The sequence below is a fragment of the Siphateles boraxobius genome, unplaced genomic scaffold (genome assembly GCF_051911475.1).
Source record: "Siphateles boraxobius isolate OS27281-9 unplaced genomic scaffold, OSU_SipBor_1 16, whole genome shotgun sequence".
Lineage (NCBI taxonomy): Eukaryota > Metazoa > Chordata > Actinopteri > Cypriniformes > Leuciscidae > Siphateles > Siphateles boraxobius.
The window spans coordinates 16,355,735-16,377,242 of record NW_027508766.1 but is presented as its reverse complement, the minus strand read 5'-3'; the positions used below and the strand labels follow the sequence as shown (position 1 = coordinate 16,377,242).

Genomic DNA, 21,508 nt, shown 5'->3' with positions numbered 1-21,508 from the left:
CTGGGTTCCCTAAGGATTCAACCAAAATCCCAATGAAGATGAAAACGTTAATTTTCTAGTTGTCATATCTCACGTCATGCACAGTGTAGGTCAAAACACAAAAACGAACGTCTACATTCCAGTGCCTCCCCATATTAAACTGGTTAAATATAAATTAATTTAATCTTACCCTGCAATACATTAACAGTGTTGATCCTCACTGTTGTCACCTGCGATTGTAATAACCGTAACATGAGGCTTATCCCGCTTGCATTGTGATCTGTAAAACCTTCGCTTCCAAATTAATCTTGTTACCTACCATATTTATTTTAAAATCTTTTATATATCCCTCCATGGCATTTAAGTCCCACTTGAAAGCTCCTTGACGAGAGGTGGTCGTCCTGTGTCCAAAATTGATTAAAAAAAAACATCTTGGCACAAGGTTTTCGCACTGACAGCGGTCATTGTTGACCGCTGCTCCCGACGAGCTGGCTGGCGCCTTGCATGGCTGACACCGCCGTCGGTGTATGAATGAGTGAGTGAATGGGTGAATGTGAGGCAATATGTAAAGCGCTTTGGTGGTCATGGGTCTGTTAAAGCGATATATAAATGCAGTCCATCCATTGTAAGACAGTTAGCAATTCTGTTTGTTTGTCTGATATAGCAACATTAACAAAGGGGGTCGAGCTTACCGATAGGTCAATTTGGATTATTTATATTTAAGCGGTACATTCGATTTTATTTCCGTATCACTGCTATAAGTTCCTTTTGCAAATCATTAGCAGTCACTTGATATGATTGAACATTCACACCTTGACCACAATTTCTATTAATCCTTTCTTTGCATAAATCAAGGGGCAGGGCTGCAATGACACAAACCATGAGTCTTATTATAGAAATGTTCAAACATATATGAATGTGCTTTTTCTTACATCTACATTTTCTTTTATTTAGTTGTCTATGAATCAAGGCATTGTACTCTAGGTTTCACCAAAACAGCCCAGCTTGCCTTGCTCATGAACTATATACTCACTATATAGCCTACTCATGAACAATTTTCATTCCCATGAATTTTGTTTCAGTTAACGGTGAAATCTCACAGAATAGTGATAATCGGAAAAAAAGGTTCCAAATTGTTCCGCCATGAATTCCCAGTACTTACATTGTAAATATTTTCCCAAATAATAACACTTTTATACTGTTTTACTATCAGTTTTGGTGGATGTGGGTCAGGGGGTGAAACGTTCATTGATGGGAAAAAAAGAATACCTCTTTTAAGTATTACAAGCAAGTTCATCCAAAAGAGGTAATCAAATTTAATTGTTAGTTTTTCTTTGTTCATAATATCGTAATGCATAAATACAGTACAACATTTACAATCAGGTCTTTATAATGACAAACGTTTTTGACATTGTGGTCAGGCACTAAATTCCCAAGTTTACTTTTATTCTTTCCTTTGGTAGGATGGAAGCACAGAATGTGTGAAAATAACATCTGATATAGAGGTCTGTTCTTATCTTTTGAACCAGAGGCAACAGAAAAGTCAGCTTTTTATGATGTTAACCTAATAGATATAACAGACTTGAAGTCCACTGCAAAAATTTTCAATAATGTCTTGATTATTAAGGCATATTCTTATCAAATAACTACATTTCTGCTCTCCAGGTACAGTTCTTTTTACTTATCATCCAATAAATTCTGTCTCTTATATTACCCAGAACCAAATTGAACATCTCACCTTCCATTAGATGCACGGACAATTCACAAACTTCAAAGACGTTAGTGGGAGAATCTGTTCGCTTGTGGTGTAAAGACTGGGTCAATAGCCCAAGCAAATATTTCTCTGAAGATTTGCCTCCACTGTTTAAACTCCCAAGTAGATGGATCACTGAACAAAGCAATTTTATTATTATTATTACTATTATTCTTGGAAGCTACCCACATACTGGCCACAAAGTTGAGTTGTAAAGCAGAAATTAATTGATGATGCATCTCCATTTACAGAGCAGCTGGTCTGTTAGATTTGAGCTCCTGCTGTATGTTGGCCATAAGTGCGGTGCTGATGTAGTTCCCCTCCAGGCTGAGGTGCTCGAGGGAACATTTCCCCCCAGAGCGGAGAGCCTCCAGGAGATAATGTCCTCCAACCTCACCAAAACCATTATTATCTAAGTCCACCTTCCTTAGGGTCTCATTTGATCTCAGAACCTCAGAAAACAACTTGATACCACTGTCCCCCAGACTGCTTTCATCTAAGATGATGTGTGTCAGTGAAGTGTTCACTTTTAGGCTTTCAAAGAAGAGTGTCCAAGCCTCTATCTCTGAACATGATGTCTGTGCCAGGCCCAGATACTGAAGGTGAGAATGATACCTCATGAATGTGGCCAGCACCCTCAGGCCATCACTGCCAAAGCAATTTCCACCTATGTCTAACTCTTTGATCACAATGCTAACTGGAGAGAAGCAGATCTGGTCAGAGTTTCCATGCAGCACTGCTTTTTTATTTTGAAGTTCAGCCAATCCACTAAGCAGGGTCTGCACTCCAAGATCGCCAAGTTGGTTTCCAAACAATCTAAAGAAGAAAGAAAAAGACCTTCATCATTCATAATGATTTATAACAACCTTCAATAATTTCTTTATCAGAGCAGCTGTAAAGTCAGCTTATTTTTAGACATATTAAGAATGCCTGCATGAAACGTACAGTAGTTCTTTGATTTGTGGTTTGGCTTGCAGAAGGTCTAGTAAAACAGTGATTCCAGGGGGTCCGATTTGGTTCAGATTAAGGTTAATCACTGTGACTTCGGATGGGCTTCTCTTGAGCGCTGTTGCCAAACTCTTGAGCAGTTCATCAGTCAAACCTGTGTTTCTAAGTATTAGCTGCTCCACTTCATCAGAATTGTTCAGCACTTCTGTCATGGCATCCATCTGAAGCAAAGAGCAAATTTTTCTAATAATATATTCTCAGTTTACAGAATATCTAAAATGTTCTCTTGCTCATAAAAGTAATGTCAGTCTTGTATTATTTCATGAAGTGTGTCAAGAATTAAATGTAAAAAAATATATTCAATATTGTGGTTTTCTGCTCAATAAATTTCACATCTGGATTTCTAAGATATAATTATTGGAATATTAACATTGTTTTTTCTCTTGGTAGGAAATCATGATTTGATGACACTGCTGCAGTTTGGGCCATGCCCATGCTGGGGCAGCTTTTGTGGATGGTACATGCACTCACTGGGAGAGCCTGGTCATGGGAATTTATTTGGCCATTTACAGTATCTGCTTTTCTACGCAGAAAGTCACCTCAGTTGCTCCCCGTCCTGGACCTTCTGCTACTATGCATAAGGACTCAGCGACAAGCACTGAGGACGACCTGAGGGTGCCAGTGGAAGCATTTCCGCCAGGTTGAGTCCCCATGGACCTTTCATTCCTCAGTATGCTCATCTCCCGGTTGACTTCATGGATGAGTTAGGTCTCTTCTCAGAGGCGCATGAGGAGCTCATTAAGTCATGGAAAGTGTCTTTTTTACTGCCAGAACATGCTTAGCAGGTTGTACCATCTTCGCTACCCTCGACAGTGGGTCAGCCAGGGTTTACTCTGACATTCCTAGGTTAAGCAGGCAATTGCGGTGCTCCTGTTCCCATGAGACGCCACAACCATCGATGTGAAGGTTGCAAATCTTAGTCCTATATTGAATCGGCCAGGCCCCTACATTAGCTCCCATTTAAGATTAATGCAGAAACATTTTTTGAAGTGTGTATACCTTCAAGTTTGGTTCGCTGTGATAGACCAGAAAAGACTCATACTCTCATGTCTCATTTCTCCCCCGATACAGACCGCCCCTGTTAACATGTTATTTCCCCTCTACACTGTTCATTACGGCATAAGGTGTTTTTACACTGTGGAATACGGTACAGGGTGTTAGTGGGGAGCGCATGTGCAGTTGAAGGTGTGTGGGTGCAGGTGACGGTAATGGCGGTTGTATAAAACTTTGCCGTGCACTGAATAAAGTCAGTTCAAGTTATAAACGTTGTGTTTATTTTGAGTAACATGGTAGCAGAGGATGGTTGAATAATGGCAGCCAGTTATAAAATTCCGCCGAAGTTTGATGAAGCCAGGCCATACGAGTGTTGGAAGAATGAAGTTAATATCTGGAAACGAGTTACCTATCTCGACAAAAAGAAGCAAGCCCTTGCTGTCGCTTTGGGGCTTGAAGGGAGAGCCCGTGAAACGGCGATGGAAATACCTGCGGAAGATTTGGACAGTGATAATGGTATGGCAACGTTGATGGAAAAGCTGGACGGCGTGTTCCTTAAAGAGGAAAAAGATCGCGCGTATGAAGCCAATTCATATTTTGATGGAATAACAAAAAATAAATGTTTCACAGTCCCTATGGCTTGCCCATCATATTCCCTATTCCCCCAAAGGGGGAATCCGCTCAGTATGATCAAGGTCACGCAGTGGTGCCTTAATCATGTTGAAGAAACCTTGGACCTTGTCAATGCAGACCGTCCCTATGGCTTGGCCTCGGGAGACAAGCATATCTGTACAAAGTCCTCCCCGTATGGGCTGTCCCTGTTTCCTCGCGTCTTCACAAAAGGTGCAGAGGCATACCACTGAACTACCCGCTGAACTTGCCGGGACACTATCTCAGCTCCTCAGCAAAAACCTGAATCCTTTTACCCATATGTCTGGGGGAGTGGCATGAAAATTCCACTCGCCAATTCTCATTGGCCTTTTCTGAAGTATCAGAGGTGTTTGGGGCTGCCCTTCAAATCAACACATTTCATTCCCTCGATCAGGGAAAGGAGGTTATAATAGTAACCAAGACAACTTCCTTTGCTAAACTGTGCATAACAGAAGCAGGGCCTAGTAAATCAGGGTTAATATTATAGCTGTATTCGGTTAACTGTAGAAATATCTGATGTATTATTTGGTTTGTAGATAAATTATTTTAGCAATTTATTTGTATAGTTAGGATTACCTGTTTTTGTAAGTCTTGCTGCTTCTCATCTTCTGGACCTTCAAAATAATTTGAAAATGTCATTACGGTCATATCTGTTAAAGAACTTTTATGCACGGCATGCAGTGATGTTCCCTTTCAAGGGAACTCGTGCTTTGTCGAAACACTGTGGGAACGTATGAAATCAGTCCACTGGCATGATGAACCATCATAGGCAAGTGACATTATCGACTAGGAAACTATAAAGCGTGCCCAAACCAAACAAGGTTAGCTTCTGTGCCTTCAGTAAGTACTCTCTGAGAAATTGTATGTTCCTGGTGTTTTCGTCTGTCTTAATATTCTTTTAGGCAGAAGTTTTCACCAAATGGAAATATGGGGTCCGAAAATGGATCTGGCAGAGGGGTTAGAGACGCGCTACACCCTTTCTTTGCCCTCACCTGCCAGGTCCAGTGTTTCATCTCAGGGTCAGGAAGCACGTTCTGCAGTTAATTCCGCCCTGAGTGAATCACCGTTACTACAACTATTCAGTTCTGAGGAGATGGATGTTGTTAGTATTGAGACAGGAGATACTGAAGGCTCATTAGTTCAGTCTCCTGCGTGTGAGGAGCTAGTGGTTATTACTTGTGCCATGGCTAAACTAAAAATTGACTGGCCGTCCGAGGAACAGGAGCTTTGTCATAAAAGCAAGTTAGACGAATGCTTTCTGCCATCACAAAATAAACAACTTCCACGTCTGGGCTTGCCGTTCTTTTCCTGAGGTGTCAATGTCATGGAAAAGACTATTTTTTTTATCATGTGTTACTGTTTAGCCCACAAACATCTACATATTCTAACATAAAGCTTCAATCCTCTCAGCAGTGAATGAGCTGAAGCTGGGCCAGTCACTCACTGTCAAACAGTTTCAGTGACTGCTAGATCTAATGGCAGCTGTGTCCAATGTGATACCTTTTGGCGTTCTGTACACGATACCTTTGCAGTGGTGGCTCAGAACCAAGGGATTCTCCCCAAAGGGGGAATCCGCTCAGTATGATCAAGGTCATGCAGCGGTGCCTTAGTCATGTTGAAAAACCTTGGACCTTGTCGCCACCAGTGTTGTGCTAGTTACTAAGATATAGTAACTAGTTACAGTTACTAGTTACTTCATTCAAAAAGTAACTCAATTACTTTGTTGATTACTTACACCAAAAAGTAATGCATTACTGTTAAAAGTAATTTTTTAGTTACTTTAAAAAAAACATTCTTTAATGTTCCCATTAATGTTCTTTTATGCGTTATGGTCTACACAAACACAAAACTGACTTAAACATAAAGTAATTTTTAAACACTATTTTATTTAAGTCAGACCAGCACAAACTGAATATATCACAAGGATTTCTGTGGTGACTCGCTATGCTGACTCGCGATCTTCGCAGCCAGAGAGAAATGCACATTTCTTACGGATTACATAAGCAATGAGCAGTCTGTAGTCTGTTTTCTTTCGTTTTGAATTGTTCTGTTTAAAAGTAGACATGTCTGTGAGGCAAGTAGGTTACCTTATACGCCGAGTTTCGGTTCATTTATGAGACGAGCTCCAGTTCACGCGCTGGCGCCTCCGTTTCGTGATTATCTACCGTCTGCTATATTTGCTTCTTATTTATTAAATCCAGGCAATTGGTTGATGAAACATTGATTAAAATTAAGATACAATTAATACAAAACGAAATTCACTTTAAAGAAAGGTTTTATCCTTTCTGTTTGATGCCTCTGTGAAAGTTTTAAAGCATATTTTAGTGCCGCTTTCAGAGCGCTCACGTACAGAGAACAGTCACGTCCGAAACATTGTTGCTTCCTCATAAATGCGAACACCAAAAATAAAATAAAATAAAATAAAATAAAATATTTTGTTCTGTGGAGACTGAGAGCCAACCCTTCTTCATCCGGTAGGTAGTATTACTTTGGTTTGCGCAGTGTAATTCACAGAATTACTAAACAGTATTTTAGGCCTATAAAATTCAGCTTGTATAAATGTGCATTTTCTAAGCTTAGAAAATGGACAAAATTCATTTGATTCTAATCATAATGTAACATTATTGTGAAATTGATTTCATTATAGGCTATTTGCTATTAGTTTAGTAAATCCTTACGTTTTTATTAGGCCGGGACTTTAACGCGTTAATTGAGATTAATTAATTACAGACTATTAACGCGTTAATTAAGATTAAACGCGTTAAACATTTTTCAACATTTTTCCGCACCGCGGAACGTTTCTCACTGGATGAGTTTCGGCGGACCGATTATACTGGAGCACCAACTAGCGTTCATGACTTCAGACAACAACAAACCACAGTGAACATGAACGAAGAAGCTGACGAGACCGCTTTGGTTGGCCCCGTGGTTGGAAGCGTCGATAAGAGCATGGTTGTGTGCAAGTTATGCAACAAGGAATTCGCATATCACCGCAGCACATCGGCCCTCAAGTACCACCTCAACGCAAAACATAGAGCAGCTAGCGTGGACCTATAGACCTTATGCACCAGAGAAACGTGGGCGCCGTCATCTTTAGAATATTGTCTTTGAACTTCCGTTTTTGCGGTCGCTCTGTATATTTCTATGGCATCGCTGTCCAGGAGTAATTAGCTGGTGAAGTGGATTTACTTATTGTAGAGTTAACAAAAGTTATCATGAGCATTGTAATGTTTATCATAAGCATTGTAAAGCAGATGTCTTAACAAATGTCGATCGGGAATTTTTTTACGAGCAGTTCATTCATACCTATGCAAGATCGCTGTGAAAATACAGACCGGAAGTCAAAAGACAACGAGCGCAGCGCTGAAAAGGGGCGAGGCTACATAAGGTCTGTAGGCTACCTGAATTTCTGAAATGTACTATATGGTCTGCTGGACTTGGTTGAACAAAACCAAACAATTCCGTATTTTAAGGGACGGGTGGCAAGCAACCCTACCACCAATCCTACAATGTGTCGCTGCTGCAAACAGGTTAGGCTGTAGGCTACACTTCAGCCAAAATTAATTAATTTAAAACAGTAACAGACAACGCACCATATGATAACGGTAACGGAGTTAATTTATTTAAAAAGTAATGCGTTACAGTATGAGTTACTGTCAAAAGTAACTGCGTTACAGTAATGCGTTACTAGTAACGCGTTACTGCCCATCCCTTACGGGTTGGGGGGCACTTCCTCCCAGGCCTAAGAGGCCATCATGTGCTTGTCCGCATAGACAGATGATAAGATAGATGCGAACGCAGCCCCCCCCCCCCCCCCCCCCCCCCTGATGGTTTATGTAAGAGACCACCAATGTGCTACTGGTGGTCTCTTACATAAACCATCAGGGGGGGCTGCGTTCACGCCCCTTATACAATCTAGCACACCAGATCCTACTGTGGGCCCAAGGGAAACTGCTCTCTTTGAAGGCAGTTTACATCCCGGTGTATTTAGCAAAAGTATATGTATTTGCATCTCTAGAGATGAGGCGTTGTCCACTGTGGTACTACCTTACTCACCCAGCTCCTCTTGGACTGGACGCTATGGGACAGACATAGCCAAGGCTACATCTGAATGCCTTTCCCCTGATCGTTCTCCTCCTAGGAGTTCTGGAGAGAGAGTTCGCCGGGACGGGGACCCTATTCTATTAGTAGCCCCGTTCTGGCCGGCCTGATTGTGGTTCTCGGACCAGGTGTCTCTCCTTGACGGCTCTCCGCTGGAGATTCTGCCCAGTAGGGACCTTCTTTCTCAGGCAAATGGATTGATACTTCACCCCCGTCCAGAGTTGTGGAAGCTGTGGGCTTGGCCTCTGAGGGGGCCCAGCTCATCAGTTCAGGTAGCTCAACCAAGGTTGTTGAGACAAGAGCTCCATCCATGAGGAAATTATATGCCTTGAAGTGGAGATTATTCACGTCATGGTGTAGAAGTCACCAGTTGGTCCCAGTTAACTGCCCAGTGGGTGCATTACTGGAGTTCCTGCTGGAGCGATTCTCCGCAGGGTTATCCCCCTCTACAATAAAGGTGTATGTGGCAGCCTTAGCTGCTTACCACACTCCTTTGGGTGATGTGTCTTTGGGGAGACACCCTCTAGTTACCCGTTTCCTTCATGGCACCTTGAGGCTTAGACCTGCAGACTGCACTAGGGTGCCGGCCTGGGACCTGGCCAAAGTATTGGAAGGCCTTTCTTTTGCTCCCTTTGATTGGAAGTTTCTCACGTTGAAAACTATTTTTCTGCTTGCCATCTTGTCTCTCAACAGAATTGGAGACTTACAAGCCCTCTTGGTTTCTCCCTCATGCCTGGAATTTGCGCCTGGTATTGTAAAAGCTTTTCTCCGAAGGTTCCTACTAATACTGTAAGATCTGCTGTTCTGTAGGCCTTTTGTCCTCCTCTGTTTCGGATGTCTGACCAAGAGAATCTAATGGCGTTTTTCCACTGCATGGTACGGCTCAGTACGGTTCGGCTCGGCGCGGCACGGTTCGGCTTTTATAATGTTCCGTCATGCCATTGGACTGATTTTTATACGTGCTTCATGACGCAATCACGCAAAGGTGTTCCCACAGTGTCTCGTTCCCTCTTCAGGGAACTAAGGTTACTTACGTAACTGAGACGTTTTGAAATAAGGATTTAAAAAAAAAATCGAATTCATGTCCCAGTTACACTTAATGTTGTTACATTTTCCTGTTTAAATAAACATTACATCAAAAAAGCGAGAAACCAAGTACAATTCTATTTTGTATTTTTACAATGACTATGCAATTAATGATCTATTTATTAAAACCAAGTACTTAAATCTCATCAATTTAGTTTAAGCATTTTTACATCTATTCCAAAATAACAGCTAAAGGCAATAACAATTTAAACAATATATTCTATTTGTGAAATAAATAATGTTCAGCTGTGATGATGTTCAGCTGTTTTTCTTAAGTCTTATTTTCATCATTCATCAAGCTTGGTAAACAATGGTCACAGACACGAAGATGTACCTTTAATTTCACCAAGCTGATTGCTCGCTTAAAAAAACCAACGGTCATCATATTTCATCCCATTTCAAGTTTGATTTTGATTTGACATAAAGCAGTGATATCTAAGTGGTCGAGTTGTTTACTTTTTAATTATTATTCCCATTAATGCCATAATATCCAACCATAACCAATTATATCCAATCATAGTGCAATGGAGGCATTGCCTCCTCTCACGTGACTTTCCCCCATTAATTCTGATGAAATCAAAGAACCAATTGATGTGACATCATTTCAATCAAAATCAGGTCAAAAAAGAAGATCGTTTGGAGTTTGTTTTGAGAGTTCAAAAAGGGAACTTTCCGTAAAAGTTTGCTACAGCTGGTAAACACATTTGTACTATGTTAGTCCGTGGCGATTACATAATAGGTAGGTGTGCGCATAGGCTCCGCCTTCTTTCTCGTGAATTTTTTTTTCCGGTTAATTTCTCCTGTTCAGTCCATCGAGGTCAGACATCCGCGAGTGAAAATGTAGACACTGGAGAGCTGCTTTATAGTAGAAAATTAAGTTCGGGTTTAATGAGACACTGATACTGTTTTCATGTTAAAGGGCACCTATTATGCAAAATTCACTCTTACACACGTTTGAACATAAATGTGTGTTGGCAGTATGTGTACACAACCACCCTATTATGATAAAAATCCATCCAGTGCTTTTTTTGAAATCCCTATAAATCATAAACACTGCCTCAGAATAAGCCGTTCTCATATTCGGGCCAGTGTGAGTGACATTACAGTTTTAGTGTTGACCCGCCCTGAGCGAGCTGTTGGCTACACAGTGCGCTATTGTTTCAATGCCGGAGCAGCTTTATACAAGAATGTCTTCTAAAGCAATTAAGGTGTTTTGTTGTTGGATGTAAGAATGAACATAGCAGTCTTTGGCCCCATCCACACTACTGCGTTTTAGTTTAGTAACGGAGAATTAAAACAAATACGATCTCCGTCCACACCAGCGTTTTAGCTGCGTATTAGAATTGATCTCCGTCCACATTAAAACGACTGAAAACGCGTATCACGTGACCATTCACCTACACTGGGCATGCGCATGCCGGTGTAAACAGGAATCAGATCGACTATTCCTCAGATTTCGCTGAGGTTGATAAGTGCCGATCTGGACACTCGAAAGTTTTCGCACCATTCCTCAGAAACCACAACTTCATTGATAAAATTATCCCACAATGCGCTGGTTCTTCCCGTCTTAACCCAAAACCGACGCTCCATGTACAGTCGATACCGCCGCTGCACACGGGAATTGTCACAGATCGCTCGAATAATAGCTTGCCTCCGGCGCATGTAGGCAGTTATAGCATTGTAAAATGCAGAATTTACTTGCCCTAACGTAACTGGTAGTCCAGGCTGTTGTTGTATGTTTTTTTCCGTTGTATGACACCCAATCAGAGAGCCGAGCGTGAGCCTCTGCGTCATCATTTCTAAAGTCCTCCGCTTTGACCCGTCTTCACTAAAACGCCCCTAGTAGTCTGGATGGGGCCTTCATTTACTCTCGTTGTTATTCGAGGATCGATCAGTTCCAACTGTTCATGATCCAGATTACACTCTCCGGAGATAGGCCTATCGTTAGGTTAGGTTATATTATCTGACTCTGTGGGCATTATTGTCTGACTCGGGGTCGAAATAAACACCGCTACTGAGAGTTTCTGTTCTGAATTATCATTCCGTGAGATGAGATAGTCCTTCTGACACTGAGCGTGAGCTCGTGAGGCTCCGACCTCTGTGCCGGCAGCAACAGCTCATTTGCATTTAAACTAAAACGGTGCATTTTTCTGAGCCCCAAAAAGTGACAATTTAAACATGCTGTAAAAATTATCTGTTGGGTATTTTAAGCTAAAACTTCACATACACACTCTGGGGACATCAGAGACTTATTTTACATCTTGTGAAAAGGGGCATAATAGGTGCCCTTTAAATACGGTAAAGCTGCTTGATTTTAAGCAATCTATTGTATAAAATGCTATATAAATAAATGTGATGTGACTTTACTATAGTGTTGAATTGCAGAGCTTGTGCAAACATATCCACATTGCTATGATTTGATGCTTTTCTAATGCTTTATTATAAAAATGCTTGGTAACACTTCATTTTACAGTACGTGCACTTTCAATGTACTTACAGTTTTCTTACCACAAAAGTAATGAGTAGTGTAAGGTAACTACATGGGTTAAGTTAAGGTTTAGGGGTAGGTTCAGGGTTACTACCTAGTTAGTGTCATTACTACAATAAGTACATAGTATGTTCATGCGAAACAGGACTGTAAAACAAAGTGCTACCAAATGCTTGCTATTTGTTATTAAGATGAAAGTGCACATCACATATTTACATATTCATGTAAACGGCGCTCTCAGCAGAGTGGGAGGGGATGTTCGCTAACAGTAAGTATATCGCTGGTCATGTATTTCGAACTTTGTTTTACCCCAAGCGAAGAACGTAAAAGAACTTCACCGTGCGTTTATCGGGGTCTTAACTTTACCTGCTGTTGTAGCTGTTAAACAGTGTTACTTTAGAAAAAAGTAGAAAAAAGTGTGTTCCTCCTTATGTTTTTAAAAGAAGACTCTTATGCTCACCAAGGCTTAATTTATTTGAAGTGACACTGAAGACTGGAGTAACGGCTGCTGAAAATTCTGCTTTGCCATCACAGAAATAAATCAAATTTTAAAATATATTAAAATAGGAAACCGTTTTTATAAATTGTAATCCTATTTTACAATATAACTGTTTTAGTGTGTTTTTAATCAAATAAATGCACCCTTGTTGAGCAATAGAGAATTCTTTTAGAAACATTTAAAATTCTGTAAACTTTTGAAGATAATGTAGAAGATATTAGTCATAAAACAATGCAATATTGTAAAGTCTGATCTTCTTAGTTTTACCAACCTTGTTTGCTATTGATTTTAGGTTTCCTTGCTTCTGTGACACTGCTGTCACTTTCCTCACTAAGCTCCACCTCTGATGCCGAGCCATTGGTGGGGAGTCCTGAAGTGAGCTGCTCTTTGATTTTATTCCTCTCAAACTCTACCAGATAATACAAAATACACATAACTATTTCAAGTTTCATCATACTTTTAATTAGGACAGGTTTTGAGAATTGTTTAGCCTATCCTTTATTGACCGTGTCCGATTGGAAAAAGAAGTGTCTGTATATTTTTGCCAATATGTCATCTGTTATCTGGTACTCTATTAATAAAAATGTTGTGGGTCTTTTTAATGAGAAGCAGTTGTTTTTGCACTGATACCGGACTTATTCGGTTGTTATGAACTTATTTTTTATGATCTTATCTTTTGGTTTGTATTCATCAAGTTCCAAATAAAAAAAAGAAAATAGCGAAATAAGATAAATCATCTTTTAGTTGTAAAGTGTGAGATTCACTGGATTATTAAGAAAATATGCCTTACTATATGCTTTTGTAATAGTATCTAAAACATTTTTGAGGCAATAATAGGCCTACTCTTCATGCCTTAACCCTTCTACCTTAACCATAATATGAATTTATTCATTACCCTAATATAAGATTTTAGCCATACTGTATAGCACACATAATACTCAACTCATTAATATAAGTAATCACTATAAAAAATTAGGAGATCAGATCTTAAGTCTTAAGTGGTCTTTCTTTTTGGTCCTTGTCCCAAATTGAGTAGCCCGTCAGTAGAGTAATGCGACCAGTTCTCGTGGACTTAAAACTTTACACTATCCTTAGTATATGTTTGAATTAGAAATCACTTTTGTCATAACCTTTATGGTAAAATGATTGACTCTCTCTAAATCAGGCTAAAGGTCTCAGGGGAAACCCTGTCTATGAGCAATGAGCCACAGTTCTTGACTCACTGTTTACTTTGAACCACCTCTGTTGGTCTAGGCCTGATTCCAGACCAGTGCTCATTTCAACACATTCTTCATAGAAGTCCCTCAGTCTTCCCCTGTTCCTGCTTTTTCCATTCGACTTCGAAGGATCCAGAGTTTTCTCCCCATCACGCTTACTCAGAGTGTTTCCTTCCTGCAATGAATCTTGAGAAATGCAACTGTCTTGAATTTTGATAGTGCTGTCTTTAAAATAAAATACAACCTAGTGATTTACAGCAAAGTCCTTTCATGAGACAACTTCAAAGTTTTACATTGTGCTGGCAAGCAACTCTATCCAACGGCCTTGTCCTCTCACAGTCACAATAAAGAGTGGAGAACCAAATTGATGGAAACGATTTGCACTCACCTGTCACTTTAATTATATCTTCGGTCACTTTCACATTTTCTTTTGCTGATGTTTGCAGTTGTTCTTTGGTGTTGGAAAATGGTTTGTCTTCGAGTTCATTTCCATCTTTATATGGATGCGATTCCTCCAAACTTTGACTGCGTGGTTTTTTATGGCGTTTGTGATGTCTTTTTTCTTTCACGCTTCCATTCATGTCGTCACTATCAGTTGACAAAGCACCTCCATCTTTTGAGAGCTTTCTGGCCTTCTGCACAGATCTTTCCATTCCAAGAGGGATGAACAAAGGGGAAGAAGGGCACAAATCCATAACACCTGCACAGAAGGCATGATTACAGTGAGGCATTCAGTAAATAATGCATCTTGGATCGTTACTTTGAAGAATGTCAGAGGGAAAATGTAACAGTAGCAGCATTAAGACCAACCTTCATTAGAATTGATGGCTCTTGTTAAGGTTGGAGCTAGACTATCGATCGCTGGGGTGCCAATACCGTGCCTTGAATTCACACATCTGTAAAAGGAGAAAATGTTTACTATTTGGTCTTGCCAAAAAGTCCTGCATTAAATCGTTTCTTGATCTTGCACGCAATACTATCTCACTTGTAGCAGGGTTTCCCTCCATTTAGACGGGTCAGTCTGAAGCAGCTTCTGCGGCCTTGCTGAAAGCCAGGGGCGTATCTGTATTCACAGCAGGAACTGATCCTGGCTGCCATGATTCCATTCACAAAGATAGTAGCACTGAAGGGGAAGCCCAGATGTCTCTGGGATGTGAACTGAATCTGCTCTAGTGGTAAAAAGTAATTCACAATACTTTTTTAACTTTGTAAATATTCATTTATTTAAACATTTAATCTAATATTTATTTAAACGTGTAATTTATTTTAGTAGTATAATAAATATTTCAGATCTATCGGGTAAAGTAAAAAATATGAATACTTATCTTGTTTTTAGCTTACAGTACAGTATTTAAAGTAATTGTGATACAGTACATTTGTGATTTTTTGTTACTCTATTATGATGTGTTTACTATATTGTATAACATAATTACATTATTAATATTTTGTATTAATGCTTACTGTATATGTGGTCAGAATTTACATTTTAGAAAAAAATTGCTGCTTGGATTATATATAAAAAAAAAATCTTGGCATAAGATCTCAAGCTGTGTATTCAGTGTGGTAACAGGATAATGAGCTTTACCTCCCAGTTGGACAAATCCTTTAAACACACAGATGTTCTCCCCTCCACAGATCTGCTGAAGCACTTTCATCTCATCCTGAGTGTTTCCAGGAAGCCCCTGCCCCAGGTACATCATCGTCACAATCACATTTGACTTCTTGGACTCCTTCTGTGCTTTGAGGTAACTCTGGAAGACAGAATTCAAATATTCTACACATCATGTAACTCTTTCAGAAGCCAGTAAGGTGACAGGCATGTTAAACAAATACTGTGGTAAAGATGCCCTGAAACATTTTAGTAACTATTTTTTCCAAAGCAAAGAGACTGCCATACAGACAGGCCAACTGTAACTTATAACTCATCACTTATAACTGGTTCAAAGCTGCTGTGTCACATCTCTCAACAAAGTCAGAGGCGGCTCACCTGCTTGAAGTCAGGAGCTCTTTGCGAGTTGATCGAGGAGGTGGAGCCGCGGCGTCTGGTAGTGCTGAGATAAGGACACGAGTGACTGAGTTTGGCCCTTGCTGCCTGCAGGTTTGATATCGTTCCTGTGATGGCAGGAAGGTACAAGTCACTCAACCGTCCTCTGATTCCTGGCTGGCTTGACTTGTTGGACTGCACAGATTAAAGCAAAGAATTTCAACATGGGAGACAAAAGACTTCTTTTGTTCACTTGGTACTTGTCAAATGAATTTCACTGTTGGTGTGAAACAACATGCAGGTGCTGTATCTGTTGAGTTACTTTGTAAATTTCCACAGCATTGTTTCCATCCAACAGAATGAGGCTGCCTTTACGCGTGAAAACGCTATCCAGAGAATTACGCCATGTGGGAGTCAGAGGTCTCTCGCTCCTACGACCTCGAGAACAAGTCTGCTGTCAAATACAAGAACAGTTTTTAAAGGTTAGTTCTCTTACGAGAGGTTCTCTCGTACTGCACAATATCTTACGCTATGGAGAAAACCTCTTTTCCCCGAGATATTGAAGCCAAAAAATTATCCTTAATTTTGAATTAATGTAAAACGCATTGCAGCAGCATGCAGACATAGGCAAGACGGCTTGCGTGCCTATTGGCTGACCTGCGGCAACAGCAGCAGCCTATCGAGAGAGGCCCTGCGTGACGCCATATCCAATGGGGGTGCTTCGCACCCACTACGTCACGTCCCGCCGAAATATAAGTGGCCTTGACCTATAAATATAGCTTGACAGGCTGAATCAAACTGATTTTTCATCTCTTCAGTGAAGCTCATGCTTCGCTGGATCCAGAGTGAAGAAGCTTCACCGTCTGAGAAAAAGCCTTCTGCGGGACGAGCCTTTGCATCTGAAGCCGCTGGCCTTCATCTCGCAGCCTTCAGTCGCCGTACCTGCTACGCTTTCTGCCGTATATATCCTTTTACTCTGCCGAGTGTGTGTTCGCCGCCGCGAACTCTCTTATCTAAAAGAGCAAGCGTCTTTTTAAAGATGCCTCATCCCTGTGGCTCGTGCCCGCAGTGTCACCAGACCTCAGACTTAAGGGGGGCCTATGAAATGCATGGGGGGGCACAATTATTATTAGCCTACAGTACGTATATTTATAATAATCAGCTCTAGTCGCGCAGCACGTAATCATCACGTTGAACATGTAACCAACAGCAATATGACCAGGTAGCCTCTAGCCTACACCACATTACACATAAGCAATGTAATGAATATCCATATAACACTTGACTATACAACATATTAGATGTAACACCAGAAGCATCTCTCAAACATTGCATTTTAAAGCAGTGAACAGAGGGATATGCATTGCCATGAGACACACACACACATACACACGCACGCACATACACTCGCACAGAGACTTTGAACCTACCGGTACTTTGAGTGGAGGCAGCGCTGTCCTCTCTCCAGTCCCTCCTGTCAGTACACCGGGAGGCGGCGATTCTCCGAGCAGAACCTCCACATCAAAGTATCCTTCCACTCGGAAGGAACTGAAGCGAGTAAGCCGGCGAAAACTCGTTTTGAAACAGCTTTCAAAAATGCGCGTTAACTGTTGAGCGGCTTCATTGTACGTCACGTACGTAGCCTAACGTTCTTTTTAGTAAGGCCGTGATAGGCTGTTGCAGTGTAGATTCCCATCAATCAAACAAAATCACACCATTGTTTCTTTATATTTTTAACGTTTAATCATAAAGAATGCAACATTAATGCAACACAAAATTAGCAACTGATAATATTAAAATTAAATAAAAATTAAATTATCTGTGCCTCAAGTGGGGGGGCACAAGCATTTTTTGGGGCAGGCCCGGCCACCTATGGCCCGCCCATAGCGACGGGTCTGGCTCGTGCCGAGCCGCACTCAGCGACGGGGACCGCCATGTCATCTGCGTTTCCTGCCTGGGTGAGGATCATGCAGCTCTCGCACTCGCTGACGGCGGCTGCCATCATTTCTAGCTATTGCCATGACGACTCTGAGGACTCGCCTGGCATTTTTTCTCCGAGTCTGCACTTCCACCCGCTATAGTGCCGCGCCATATAAAGTGCCGTACTCAACGGGTCCCCGAGCCTTCTCCAGCCTGCGAAAGCTCGCCGGTTTGCCCGCCAGCTTCACTCGAGTCGCTCACCGACGGACAGCGGCCGCCGTCCGCTGCCGCTTCCGCCGCCGCTTCCGCCATTGGTGACGACGAGATAGCTGCTTCTGTGGAGGAGGACAGCTGCTCTATCCTGGCATCAGACAGTGAGGATTGGGCGAGCTCTGTGGACCTCCCCCCTCTGCCAGCGAGTCGTCAGGGAAACGGGCCAGCATTGAATCCGAGCTGATACATCTGGCAAGCCTCGGCCTTGAGTGGAAGGCGCCCGCGCAGCCCGCTCTCGCTCTGCCGGACGCCGCCCCCCTCCGCGTGGACCCCGGCCGAAGATTGAGATAAAGCCCGAGGCCTCAAAGTCTTCCTAGCCAAAGGTCTTCAAACGCTACACAATGCATATCCTACGGTTTCTGTAAAAACGAAACCAACAACCATTCAGTCAGCTCAGGCTGACGGTGTTTTCTGTGCAGTAAGTGTGCCCGCTGTCCTGCGCCCATGTTCTCTCACAGACAGGTTGAACCCGACAGGGTTTTGTCCCGCTCGCTCTCTCTACGCAAACTGCCATAGAGAAATCGAGCGCGGCCAGCGACTCATGTCGATTGTGCATTACATGTAGTGTATGTGCCCACATCTCAGTGCCCACAAACACTACATAATGCTTGTCCCACGTTTTCTGTGAAAACAAAACCAACACACACATTCAGTCACCGGGGAGGAACGATCTGATCGTGTGCTTCCTCAAAGGAGCTAGGAGGCTGAATCCTCCCAGACCCCCTTCAGTCCCCGTGAGGGACCTTTCTACTGTTTTGGAAGCCATGAAAGGTGCCCCATTCGAGCCAATCCATTTGTCAGACATGAAACATTTGTCTTTCAAAACAGTGTTTCTTATGGCTCTCACTTCAGTGAAGCGCATTGGGGATTTACAAGCGCTTTCGGGGAGCGCGACGTGTATGGAATTCGGGCCTAATGACTCGAAAGTCATACTCAAACCAAGGCACGGGTACGTGCCTAAATCCCTCAACACACCGTTCAGGGCCCAGGTTATTTCCCTGTCCGCCTATCAGGGCACTGAGAGCTTATGTCTCTTTTTTTGTTTAGCGGGCGTTCTAAGGGACTAGCCTCATCAAACAGAGCCTATCCAGGTGGATAGTCGATGCCATAGCGCTGGCTACACGTATCTTGCCGTGCTTACAACATGCTCTGGTTCGCTTTGGCGATGAAAAACCAGTTTGTATCAGCCTTTCGAGCTATACTTATAGGTCAAGGCCACGCCTATTTGGCGTATGGCACGCATATCATGCAGGGCCTCTCTCGATAGGTTGCTGCTGTTTCCGCAGGTCAGCCAATAGGCACGCAAGCCGTCTTGCCTATGTCTGCATGCTGCTGTAACGCGTTTTACATTAATTCAAAATTAAGGATAATTTTTTGGCTTTAATATCTCGGGGAAAAGAGGTTTTCCCCATAGAGTAAGATATTATGCAGTACTCGTTCCCTCTTCTAGAGAGAACTGAGATTACGTTAGTAAACGAGTACCTTATGCCCAAGTTAGTTTTTTATTTGTAAGGGTAAACAGAATAAAGACCATTTGGCTTCTGGCCAAAATATATTTAAAATATATGCTAAATACTGGTTGTTGTAAATAGTGCTGCCTAAGGAAACATATTTTTCAAATTTAAAATACATTTAGTTTAAACCTTCAAATGCCAAAAGAATTTTAAATGTACTTCAAGAGCTAAAAATAAGATGTACATAAAAGTACAATAAAAAGCATTGCAAAAAACATCTAGCATTGCTAAAGTGTCAGCAACAGGTGTTGTTTAGCTCTACTCCACCACACCCCAACACACACACACATTTTAAACGTCACAAAAGCTTCAACAAAGGCCTGTAGCAGCAACAAATCTTTGTTGAAAAAAACTTTTTTTTACATAATTTGAGCCAAAAACCTGGTGTTTCAGGGGCCCCTTTAATCCCTTTAATAAAACCCAGAGGAAAGTTTTATTTCTCATATGTTTTATATATATATATATATATATATTATATATATATATATATATATATATATATATATTTTTTTTTTTTTTAAGCTAAGGAATATATAGGCTACATCTTACACAATAGCTCATTTAGAGGTTAAATTATCATATTCTACAATACTTACATCTTTGACTTCGTCTTTGAACCCTTTGAGGTGCAGGTCTTGAAGGACACTCTGACTGCGGATACGTTTCATGGACTCTTTCTGATATGTTTCCATCATTGCTCTCTCTTAAATGCAAATAAGTTTAATTTTATTTTAAATGATAATTTCGTTTATCCACACTTCACACCTGGTAATAAAGTAAACATTTAATTAAAAACACATTCAGGTTCAACTCCTGTTCTAACCGTAAGATGTATGTGAGTCTTGAGCAATTTCAGGTGCTCAGTGTCATTAGCAGATGGCAGGAAAACAGCCAAGGTGTAGACACATGCTTAAATAATGCATGAACAACTTAAATATCCTGATGAAAACTATTCATGTATTTTAGAGAGATAACAGTCATCTGCTTTGAAATACACATCTGGAATTGTACAAAAATATTATGTTGATACATGTACAGGTACATGTTTTTGTTGATCAAAACATGTTTTTGTTTAAATTCTTTGAAAAATATTTGAAAAATAACTTCACTGTATTGAAGATTACTTTAATAAGTCATTTGCATTAGATTTGAAGGTTATTTTGGAAAGTAGGAAGCAGTCATCCATCTTAAACTAATTTAAAGGTTGGATGGAAATTTTTCAGACTAAAAAATCACAACCAAGTGCATATATTTTCAACTAGAATCACATCTATATTACGATGACATGTTTAGTTTAAAAAAAAGTTAGTCTAGTAAACTTACCAGATATATTTTCTTCACAGCTTCATCTGGTTAAAGCAGCATTATTGTTGTCTTGTTTCTTTATCTGTCGTCAAGAGGTCATCTGATACCTGGATAGGTTTGACGCCCAGGTCTTATACTCTACAATAGCATGTATTTTTAATAGACTGTGACCTGCCGTCTTCAACTGGCACAAGGGTCATATGCAGGACAGAGAGGAAAGTAAGCTGCGTCTCAGGTGTTGCTTGGTTTTTGCTATCCCACTTTTTTCCACATTGAAAAGTTAAAAGCTTCTTAAAGGCCTATGGCAGCAACAAATCGAAAAAGAAAAGTGATATAATTGCTTTTAGTGATATAATTACTTTATTTCAGCCAAAAAAGCATCTTGTACCATTAGAAGCATTTTTAATTGTTTTAATCAAACGCAGATGATAATTGTATTGCTCAGATGTTGTTGTTTTTCAAGCTAAGGAAAATTGGAATGGAATTCTCAATTACGTTTTGTTTAACTTTGTTTTAATTATTTTTTTTCTAAGATTCCTGAATGGGGTAATTGTTGGCTCATAGTAATAGTATCAAGCAGTGGTTCTCAATTTTTTTGACTTCAAGGCTCAATATTTAACAATATTTAAAGGCCCTTTATATGTCTTTTTCCTTTGTTTGTGATGGATAAGGATGAAGGATAAGATTGTTTTTGCAAACATATTCAAATATTTAAGAGCTTTGTATGTTTATGAAAA

The 21,508-nt window shown here is 40.8% G+C and overlaps 1 protein-coding gene and 1 long non-coding RNA gene across 3 annotated transcripts in view; one reads left to right on the top strand and one right to left on the bottom strand.

Annotated features, from left to right (window-relative positions):
* Window positions 1-21,000, top strand: part of LOC143738968 (uncharacterized) — a 35,966-nt gene extending 14,966 nt beyond the window's left edge. The window contains exons 3-6 of one of the 2 annotated variants that reach the window (XR_013204107.1): window positions 12,851-12,933; window positions 15,411-16,015; window positions 16,118-16,241; window positions 20,865-21,000. This is a non-coding gene — a long non-coding RNA (uncharacterized LOC143738968). Of the gene's footprint in view, window positions 1-12,850; window positions 12,934-15,410; window positions 16,242-20,864 lie in introns of both variants that reach the window. The other variant, XR_013204106.1, reaches the window with a different exon arrangement.
* Window positions 1,276-20,958, bottom strand: LOC143738967 (uncharacterized). The gene is made up of 13 exons (XM_077231030.1): window positions 20,790-20,958; window positions 20,063-20,169; window positions 16,082-16,213; window positions 15,763-15,954; window positions 15,361-15,526; window positions 14,761-14,944; window positions 14,586-14,671; window positions 14,164-14,475; window positions 13,782-13,961; window positions 12,830-12,967; window positions 4,961-4,998; window positions 2,678-2,901; window positions 1,276-2,548 (listed from the first exon to the last, which is right to left on the bottom strand). Exons 2-13 carry the CDS (start codon window positions 20,159-20,161, stop codon window positions 1,978-1,980), a joined length of 2,322 nt encoding a protein of 773 aa, XP_077087145.1. The 5' UTR covers window positions 20,162-20,169; window positions 20,790-20,958; the 3' UTR covers window positions 1,276-1,977.
* Window positions 21,001-21,508: the final 508 nt, after the last annotated feature.

Bases quoted from the DNA above. Each gene is read 5' to 3' on its own strand.
- LOC143738967 (XM_077231030.1), bottom strand. From the start codon at position 20,161: ATGATGGAAACATATCAGAAAGAGTCCATGAAACGTATCCGCAGTCAG. The intron at 15,955-16,081 runs GTAACTCAACAG...TAATCTGTGCAG, and splicing joins ATGCTGTGGAAATTTACAAA to TCCAACAAGTCAAGCCAGCC. The intron at 2,549-2,677 runs GTACGTTTCATG...TTTCTTCTTTAG, and splicing joins CCACAAATCAAAGAACTACT to ATTGTTTGGAAACCAACTTG.